This window comes from Charadrius vociferus, unplaced genomic scaffold (assembly GCF_000708025.1).
Source record: "Charadrius vociferus isolate BGI_N301 unplaced genomic scaffold, ASM70802v2 scaffold213, whole genome shotgun sequence".
NCBI classification, from domain to species: domain Eukaryota; kingdom Metazoa; phylum Chordata; class Aves; order Charadriiformes; family Charadriidae; genus Charadrius; species Charadrius vociferus.
In genome coordinates this window covers 7,256,182-7,266,273 of record NW_009647828.1, presented here as the reverse complement: position 1 = coordinate 7,266,273, position 10,092 = coordinate 7,256,182, and the positions used below count along the sequence as shown (strand labels likewise).

The 10,092-nt window shown below is 37.0% G+C and overlaps 1 protein-coding gene across 1 annotated transcript in view; it reads left to right on the top strand.

Moving 5' to 3' along the window:
- The window catches only part of LETM1 (leucine zipper-EF-hand containing transmembrane protein 1), a 27,425-nt gene extending 17,514 nt beyond the window's left edge, over positions 1–9,911 (top strand). Inside the window, 8 exon segments of the mRNA XM_009882569.1 lie at positions 1–19; positions 645–776; positions 1,381–1,560; positions 2,199–2,354; positions 5,143–5,277; positions 5,854–6,044; positions 8,074–8,212; positions 9,617–9,911. The exon segment at positions 1–19 is cut by the window's left edge and continues 25 nt beyond it. Of these exon segments, the coding sequence (XP_009880871.1) occupies positions 1–19; positions 645–776; positions 1,381–1,560; positions 2,199–2,354; positions 5,143–5,277; positions 5,854–6,044; positions 8,074–8,212; positions 9,617–9,766 (1,102 nt within the window). The 3' untranslated portion in view covers positions 9,767–9,911.
- Positions 9,912–10,092: the final 181 nt, after the last annotated feature.

The window sequence follows — 10,092 nt, the reverse complement described above, 5'->3', positions numbered from 1 at the left end:
CAAGGAACAGCTTAAGCAGGTATGCTTTTGCAAGACTGGATACACAGACCTAACTTCAGTTGCTAGCTCTGATTTTTGTTATGATTCTGAGAAGTCATTTTGCTCCTGTTCTCATTAAATGCTCGGCTAAAACAGTCTTTCTCCTTAGTAAGGTTTTGTCATGTGTCTGTACATGTGTAAGTATGTAATAGCTGTCGGCTTCTGGTTTTTGACTGGGCCATGATGTTTTGATGATGTGATTAGATACTTAAACATATCCCAAATACATTTGCAATTTTGGCAGTTTGTCTTGTCGATTATTTGGTTTGCTCTGTAAAGAACTTTTCTCCAAGTAGATCGGTTTCTTGTCCTTTGGTCTTGCCTGGTTTCGAGGAAGATATATGTGGGGGAAAAAAAACGCTTTTTCAATTATTCATTCAATGCTTCTTGAAATACTTTTTCAAACAAAATACTTCTTCATATATTTCAATGCAATTGCTGTAGTTCTTAGCTGCTTATAGCGTGTAGTTCCTGTGCTACAATACTGAATGATAAGTAGTGGTTAAAAAAAATTAGTATTTACTTTTTTGTGTATGCTTGACTTGATCTATAAAAAAGAAAAATATCCGGAAGTTGAAGATTTGTTTTATGTATTGCATTTGTAGTGGTTAGATCTACACCTGAACCAGGAAATCCCTACTTCGTTGCTTATTTTATCCAGAGCCATGTATCTTCCAGATACGCTTTCTCCAGCTGATCAGCTCAAAACAACACTTCAGACCCTACCAGAGAGTGTGGTAAGTATTAATGTACATAGTCTGTAACCAGCTTTCGATATTGTCGCTGAACATCCGTTCAGAGAAGCAGATGTTCTTGGTTCCTTTCTTTTCCTTGAAAAGCTAGACCATAGATAGGTTTATTTGAGTGACCTTCAAACACAGGAGAAGTTGACTTATATGTGGAGGGGTCTGAGACTAAAGCAAATATAAGGCATTATTTCATTATATCACAGTAGACAGTAATACCATAAGAAAATTTAGAATACATTTTTTTAGTTCTATAAAAAACAATCTACGCTCCAGGCAATATAGAGACATTAATGTTGTGTGGAGAGAGGAATGATCTGAGTAGATTATTGGTACTCTTGAGAGAAAGAGATTGAAGAAGATATACGATTTCAGGGTGGAAAGTTCTCGTTTTCAAAGAAAGAGAATCATCTTTTTCTGAGAAATGAAAAAAATAGGGTAACTTGTGGGACTTTTAACTATGTTCATTAGAATACTTGTACTACCTATCTCTGTAAGGTTATATGAACTTTTTACATTATGTAGACATACATATATATATATACACACACACACACACATATAGACTTTAATAGTCTACTTAAATGATTTTTAGGCCAAAGAAGCTCAAGTCAAAGTGGCAGAAGTTGAAGGTGAAAAAGTAGATAACAAAGCACGGTTGGAAGCAACACTTCAGGAAGAAGAAGCCATCAGAAAAGAAAATGAAGAAAAAGAGATGGAGAGATTGTCTGAAGCTGCAGAGAAAGCCAAAGAAACCCTTCAAGCTGCAGCCATGGTAAGTTCTGCTCTCAACTATTGAGAAATAAATGTCCGTGGTGTAAAAACTAGCATGTTATGAGTTACTGCCTCTGCTCTGGGTGTTGCCTGCCAGAAGCTGGACTCTTAAATCCACATATGAAAGATGTGGGAGAATATTAAAACAGACTACAACACAGAAGGGCTCACTGTGAAACGTAAAAGATTGTTTCAGTCTTACGTATCTTTAATTTCTCTTTCCTCTTAATTAGAGTAACAAAAGAAGCCTTTTATTCCTCTTGCAAAGGTGGTGGGTTTGTTTGGTTTGGTTTGTTTTGTTTTTATTTCCCCCACCCTGTACTTTAAATGCTCTTATTGGCTCTTTCTATTTGTCATTAACCTGATAATATCATTGCATAATACTTGAGTATAAAAGCTGCTGGCCTGCTTTGCTGGTGAATTAAGCCTCAGGAGCTCACAGGCATAGTTCATTAAGTGCAAGTGGGTATTAATGTGAAACCATCGATATTTTGCAGTTTTTTAACATTGTCTTCTCATAAAAATGTCTGTGTCTACTTTGGCAACTATTTCTATTTTGAGAAGTCATTCTTTACTGATGCTAATACAGATACTGTTAACTTTGTTTTAATTAAAACTTCATGGGTCTTTCAAATTTAGAAAGAGGTGGAATCAGCAGTAGATCTTGAAGCAGCTGCTCTGCAAGTTAAAAAAAGTCAGATGGTTGTGGATACTGAAAAAGAACTGGCAAGGGCAGATATGGCGATGCAGTCAGAGATACTGAAAGATACAGCACCAGTACTGGAAGGCATTAAGGTAATCTGGATAACTGTACATTTTTATTCTTTTTAATGTAAAGATTCAAACCATCCACGTAAGAGCCATGATAAGTCCTTCAGTTTTAACCCTCTCACCACATTCTGTCAGTTAAAAACAGATAATTAGTAGATTGTAAATTCTTAACCACCAATGCAGAAATTGACTCTGAGTATTTCCTTTATCTATGTATCTATGTTATTGAAACTAATATGCCTGTTTTGCGGGGAATTTGCACTGGTTGTAGACATAATAGATCTGTGCATGTTTAACCTGTGTATAGTTAACGTATGAGGAAGGAGAGGGCAAGAGTAGGTAAAGACGAGTGTTCCCTTCTTTTGAAGGGTGTAGCCAAAACCAAAGGTTTAAGTAAGGAACTGTAGGTTTGGACTAGACTGTACTTGGTTTGTATCATCTTCTGCTTCTACACAGATATGGGCAGTGTACGTACGCTAGAAAAACGTGTGTACTCTCACAGTATTTCTTTAGTATGATGTTGAATGTAATTTATACCACCATTATAGTAACAGATTAATTTTTAAGATTAACATGCTTTGTTGTGATCAGAGCATGCTTTGTTACAGTCAGAATATGCTGGTTTTAACAATTTGCTACCTTGCTGACCTGTAGCTCCCCAGATTATCCTTATTGTCCTTATTGAAGATAGGAGTGACATCCATTTTCTTCCAGTCCTCAGGAATCTTCCCTGATGATCATGTCCTTTCAAAGATAATGGAGAGTGGCCTCTCGATGGCATCAAACTCCCTCAGCACTTGTGGTTATATCCCATTAAGTCTCATGCACTTCGGTGTGTTCAGTTTGTTTAAATGTTCTCTAACCCAATCCTCCTCCGCTGATGGTAGATCCTCTTTGCTCCAGACTTCCCCATTGGTCTCAAAGACCCGGCATTCCCAAAGGCCAGTCTTACCACTAAAGACTGAGGAAGGCATTGACTACCTCTGCCTTTTCTATGTCCTTTTGCACCAGGTTCCCTGTCCCATTCAGCAGCAGGCCTGCATATTCTCTTGTCTTCCTTTGGTCCTGAGGTACTTGTAGAAGCCCTTCTTGTTGCCTTTCACATCCTTCACCAGATTTAAATCCAGGTGGGCTTTGGCTTTCCTGAACCCATCCATGCATTCTGGGACAGTGTCTCTGTATTCCTCCTGAGTCACCTGTCCCTGCTTCCACCTCTTGTATGCTTCCTTTTCATGTTTCAGTTGTACCTTGAGTTTTATTTGTAGCTGAGTACTTTATTTTTGTCCATGAGGTTTGATGTCAGGATTTTTCTCAGTCTGTGTTGCTTTGCAGAATAACAACGTTTTTATTTTTTTTTAAGTAGGAAAAATATTTTCACTTTTCCTGGACAGCATGTTATCTACCTGCTATTATTATAACATTGTTTACTTTAGAATGCTGCCAAGAAGGTTTTAATGGTAATAACCAAAGGGAACTAGTCCACGTTTGAGATCATGCGTTGTTGTGTGATGAGTTAGCTGACTGAGCTGACTGTGTAGCTGGGTGCGTGATAGTGCAGCCATGCCGTGGGAGGGAGGCAGGCAAGGCTGGGATGATCTTGTTTGGAAACAGCAAGGGTGTGTGATGTCGCAGCTAGCTTACACTGTCCCCTCTGCCATAGCATTTACATTGCTGCCTGCCACGACATCAGCGCTGTGAGAATACACGACACGGGGCCACAAGTAGGACTTCTTCAACAGCCCTAACCAATACGAGAAAACAAGAAGTAAAGTTAGCGTGGCATTTCTTAACCAAGGTTACAGTGTGGCCTGTCCCCTAAAGATGCTTCCAAAGAATTTAAGCACTGTGGAATACATTATTGCCTCTCAGAGGAAAAATGTAAGACTGCCAGCTTCTTGAAGATGACTGATTTTATTTGAGGCAGAGGAATTAGTTTTCAAACTGAGTTGCTTTTTTTTTTTTTGGCTAAGTTGAACTATAGATACTGTAATAAAATCAGAAGAGAAGTTGCTTCCTAGATATTAGCAGTACACTGAAATTGTTTCTGACTTGATGAAGGGGCTGGATGCCTAGTTCGTGAGCTGTTCCGTAGTCGTTTCTTGGAAGCATATCATCCTTCTGCTCTGTGTTTCTGGCATCCTTGTTTGTGCATGTCTTTCTGTACTTATGTGGCTGTTCAGAGTTTAGCCATTCAAAATAAAAGCTGGTGTCTGGGTAAGATTATATGCTAACTGTAGCTAGTATTATGGCATTTTAGCATTTTTAATGAATCATCTTGAAGTCTTATTTTATTTTTTTTTTAGTATCCAGTTGGGGGTTATATTTTTATTCTCAGCTTTTCAAGAGACAGGTATACCTCACAAACTACGGATGTTCATCCCTATTTTCACGAAGGTTGTTCAAGATAAATTTGTTTCAACTGAGCTTACTGAACTTTTGCTCTCAAAATTTTTTTGTGTAATTTATCTTTCCTGTACATAGTGAGTAATTTCTCAGTTGTTTGGGTTTTCCACCCAGCAAAGAAAGAAGTAAAACATTCTTAAATAAGACAGGTCCAGAATTTCAAATAGCCAAAACCCACATAATGATTCATATAAGCTGAACTTAACTACTGGTGCACTTAAAAAATAGGTACCTACCATACCAAATTAATTGCCTTGGCATTGAAGATCTCTGCAAAATGGCTATGACAATATTGACTCTGAACATGGAAAAAGAATCTTGAGTCTGTCTTTTCTGGTAAAAAATTCGCAATCTTTGAGGAAAATCACAAATGTGTCTTTCACTAATTTGTATATATTTTCTGCTACAGGGTGAGGAAATCACTAAGGAGGAGATTGACATGCTGAGTGATGCTTGCACCAAGTTACAGGAACAGAAAAAATCATTAACAAAGGAAAAGGAGGAGCTCGAAGAATTGAAGGGTGATATCCAGGAGTATAATGAGGTGAAGAATGGGTCATGGAAGTTTTGGTGTTTTTTTTTATTTCTGTTCATGTTTAGTTTTACCATAAATGATCCAGAAATTTAAAGATTATCTTGCTTGAATGTCTCTTAGCCTGTAGTTGGTAACTGAGTGAATAAACTGTGTATGGGACAATGCAGAGCGTCATTTGTATAACATGTTGAAAGCCTATTTAAAATCATTGTAGTAGTTCCCACCAAATGGGAATGCTGTTCCTGCTCCTATTCCCAGGCTTACTAGACTAACAGGTGCCAACTGCTGCATGCTGCAGTTCTTTCTCATCAAGCATAGATGTCAGTATTACAGATATTTCAAGTAAAGTAAAATGAATCTTACCCAATCTTATTAAATAGGCGAAAATAACATATAAGGGGTGCCTGGAAAAGGTAGCAGTTTTATAATTTATTGCTCTAATTCGGATTTGGCTTTATATGTCTATACGTTTGCATTTCATTTACATGCTCCTGTCTTGAAATGCCAGTTGAACTCGGTTGTATCTGTTGTTGAAAATTCACACCAACAAAAGCTTTTTTCTCTCTTGACTTATTTCTTTTTTAGGATTTGCAAGAGATAAAAGAACTCTCTAAAACTGGCCAGGAAGAGGTAGTGGAGGAGTCAAAGGCAAGCAAGCGATTGACCAAGAGGGTGAACCGAATGATTGGTCAGATAGACAAAATTATTAATGAATTAGAGACAGGTCAAAAGACAGCAGATGTAAAGCTGGATGCTGGTGATAGTCCTGCTGCTGGGTAAGTGATTTGAGAGCCCCGAGTGTGTCTCTGGCTGTTCATCTTCAGTCTCACTTTTGTCTGATGTGTGATGAGAAAAGAATTAGCAAATAAGTTGTTGTTTAGAATGTTAAGATAATTTATTATAAAATTAACAGAATTGTGCTGCAGATTTTCCATCTTCTGAGGTACGTTAAATGTGGTTGAATGAGGAAGAAAAAAAGCAGGTGTAATTCCCCAGATTCTAGTCCTGAGTGGGTTCTGAAAGTCAAAGCATTGATTAGTTATTCTCTTACCATCTTCTTTGTGGCTGTAGCACTAACAGTGATGCAGATGAAATCATGCCTTTAGTCATGCTCCTCGTGCAGAAGGTTTGCCCTGTGTCATTGGTTGAAAAGGAGAGCAACAGCATGGAAGGTATATTCATGTTTGTTGTTCTTTAGTAGCAAAGATGTGAGTGCAGAAAAAAATTGCAGTTAAGTCTATTCTTTCTCTGGAGCAAAATGGGGGAACAGGTCTAAGGGAAGTAAGGAGATAATTTTACATGGTCCTATTCCAAAATTTGCTTCATTTCAACTTTAACACACTTGTAGGTTTTCAAAGAAAGATCTTTCTTGATAGTTTCATTGCAAAATTCATTTATCAACACTTTTCCAGGTCTTAATGTTACTGGAGAGTCTTTTAGGCAATCGTATGTTGAATTGTCATATGTTGTATATTATAGGCACTGAAATACATATAAACTGTTACTGTAATTCTCACAGTTAGTGATTGTGAATGCTGTATTAATCTAGTTTATGCTTGCACCATTTTGTGTGATTCATTAAGAGAGCTTCCCAGCTCCCATAGAGCATGACCTAAACAGAAATAAGGATTCTGCTTTTGTTGCTTCCAAACTTGTTTGTTTTTTTTCCCAGTCCCCAGGGCAGATGGTCATTTGTTTCAAATTTTGTGTAATAAGATTAAGGTGGCCATATGAGTTGTGCTATAGAGAACTTGTTGATCAAAACCATCCGAATCTGTAAATTAAAAATACAATACAGTATCTGCTTGTTTTGAACATCATTATACTTTACGTAATGGATGGTTTTGTGGCTATTTTTGTAGGTTGTTGTGGATGACTGAAAACTATTAGTTTAAATATTGCTTAATTGTCAAAGGCTTGTTTTTTAACCTTCAAGTTGGTGCAGTTATTGCCAAGCCATCAAGGGTCATAGAAATGGCACAAGTCCAGGCATTTAGTGGCAGCATGAGAAAAGCTCCTTGAATAAAAGTCAGTCCATGCCCAGAAGTCAGGGACAGGTACAGAGCTGGGACTATACTGATAAAGCCCTTCTGGTTACTATTTATTGGGTTCACTGTCTCCTGCATTTCAGTTTGACCTGTGCTGGAAGATGGTTCTTCAAACTAACAAAACTAGACAGGCAAGCAGGGGCTTTAGGTTGCAGAAGACAGACTTCTTTAGCTTCGTGAGATCAGTAAGGAGACAGTGGAAACACGTGAAATCTGCTAGTCACAATGTCAAGTTTAGTCCTTTCTTCTACAAAATCCATTCCTTGATATGAGCAAATGAAGCCTATTTTAACAAAACAGCTAAATTACTAAAGCAATTAGTTATCAGCTTTTGTTTTCCTGTGACTTTCATTAATTTTGTGTAGGCCAGCCTCTAAATGTAAAAGGATGACAGGTGCATGGCACTGCATCTTTGGTAAAGGGGGACAGGGGAACAAAGTGCGTTAAATACACAGTCTGGGAAGTACAGAAACTGTGGTAAACTTTGTTTCAAATGCTACTGGATACCTGTATTTGTGCAGTAGAGCATATGGAAACCAAAAGCATGAGATTTGATGGTAAAATAAAGATTCATTTGAAATCTGCTTGCTGATCAGTAACTCGTTTTGGCTGGTTTTGTATTCTGTTCAGGATTATAAATGAATAATTAATGTTTTTAAAAATGACCTGCAGTGTAGTGACTTTCAGTACTGCCTTTTATCAACTTTACTCCTTTGGAGTAACTGCTTGCCATGTACAGATTGTGCTTCCTCTTCAGGGAGAATCTCATCAGCATTGCTGAGTTAATTAATGTGATGAAACAAATCCAGAAGATTCCAGAGGAGAAGCTAACAAGAATTGCAGAGGCACTAGATGAAAACAAGGATGGAAAAATTGATATAGATAATGTTGTTAAGGTGAGTCTGTAGACTACTTAAAGAAAATAAGGTTAGCCATCCTTCAAACATCGTACCTGTTTTGACTTAAATTCATATTGCTGTCTTTTGCAAGAGTCTTTACTTGATGCCAGTGAGGTTTTGGGGAATGTATTGTAAATAGATCTTATAATACATATTAGCATCTTCAGAATTTATGTGGCTATTTTGGGGGGGTGTCTTTATCCTGCGTCTGTTATCCATGTTACCTTTAAATTTGTATGTTTTCCCATATGCATATGTCAAGTTCTGTAAAATACAGTAATTTTGTTATGCTGCTTATGAATGGGAGAGAGGATGCAAAGGATCTTTAGAAGAACTACTTTAGGAATACCACTATTCAGCCGAAGTCTTGACATAACGTTTATAGATACACTTTACGTCAACACAAGATAACAGCTTCTCTTGCCTCCTTGTATACCTTAAATATTTCATTGAGACCTGTATTTCCTATGCTTGAAAGACATCAGACTGTCAGATGTTCTTTAGGTCCATCGTAAATGACTTGTGTTCTTTGCCTGCTTTGTCCTGTTGTCTCGTTTTGCAGAACATTCTCAGGTTTTCTCTCCATTTCTCCTTCATTTTCTCTCTTCTTTCTTACTTGGTAAATTTAGAGATGTCCTGAAACGTAATTCCTTGCGAGTAACTTTTCTACTCAATACAAAAGTAGCGCTTGAAGTTAGGACACTGTGGCCATCTAGAAAAATACAGTATATGTCTTTTGAAACACATTTGTCCTCTCTACTGAAGTTGTCCCAGTGGTGATTATGTTCCCTGTTGCTCTAAAGAGTTGTTGTACATTAAGCAACACAGGTGAAATGTACTTCTCAATTCTGCATATAATGCAGAATAATCTAGGAACTTCAGGACCTGTGCCGAGAATACATTTGTATAACAAGCAAGATAAAGGAATTTTGAAGTGCCTGCTAAATTATTTTTTCATTTTGCTTTCTGAAAGGCCTACCCCCCTCTACTTTAATTTTTTGTAAATTTATGCCTATTTAGTACAGTAGGTATTTTTGATAAAATTAAGCTTATAAAATAAGTATTGTCTTAAATACTGTTTCAGCAGACATTGAATCTGAGCTTTCCATTCGGACAGATACAATAAATAGATCTGTTTTACTAATGCTTTAAAATGCAACTCTGCTGAGCTCAAAAGTTCTATGTAATTTGTTTAAGTTTGACTTCTTTTAATACTCCTGTTATGTTTGAGGCACAGGTTGCAGTTTGAATTTGTGTTTTCACGTAGGAAAAAAAAATACTGGTTTTCTTGAACATGAGAGAACTGATTACATTTTTTGTCCTAACAAAATTTATGATGTGCAAATGCCTCAGTTATGTAAAAATTTAATGGTCTCTCAATTTCATTTTATGTTCGTGTAGGTAGTAGAATTGATTGACAAAGAAGATATTGATATTGGCACCAGTCAGGTTGCTGAGATTATGGCACTGCTTCAAAAAGAAGAAAAATTGGAAGAAAAAGAGAAAGCAAAGGAAAAGCATGATAAAGAAGCTGCGGAAGCAAAGAATTAAACTTCAGAATCTGAAGCTAATCTCAGTTGTAACCAAAACCTTGTATATCTTTCTGTGTCTAATGGCTACATACTACTTGAGCTTTTGTGATAATGGGAAGTACTTTGAGCTGATTCTAGTAATAAATCGTAGATATGTTTTCTGACATATGGAATGAAATTTCCATTCATCAGAGAAGTGATCTATTGTCATTCCATACAGATGAAAACAAAATACGCTTCTTTAGCAGAGCTTCTGCCCACGAAATCATGTATCTGCGCTCATTGTGGTACAGTGATCCATTAAACTTGCAAGTTTGCTGTATAAATTAAGTGTATCTATCATGG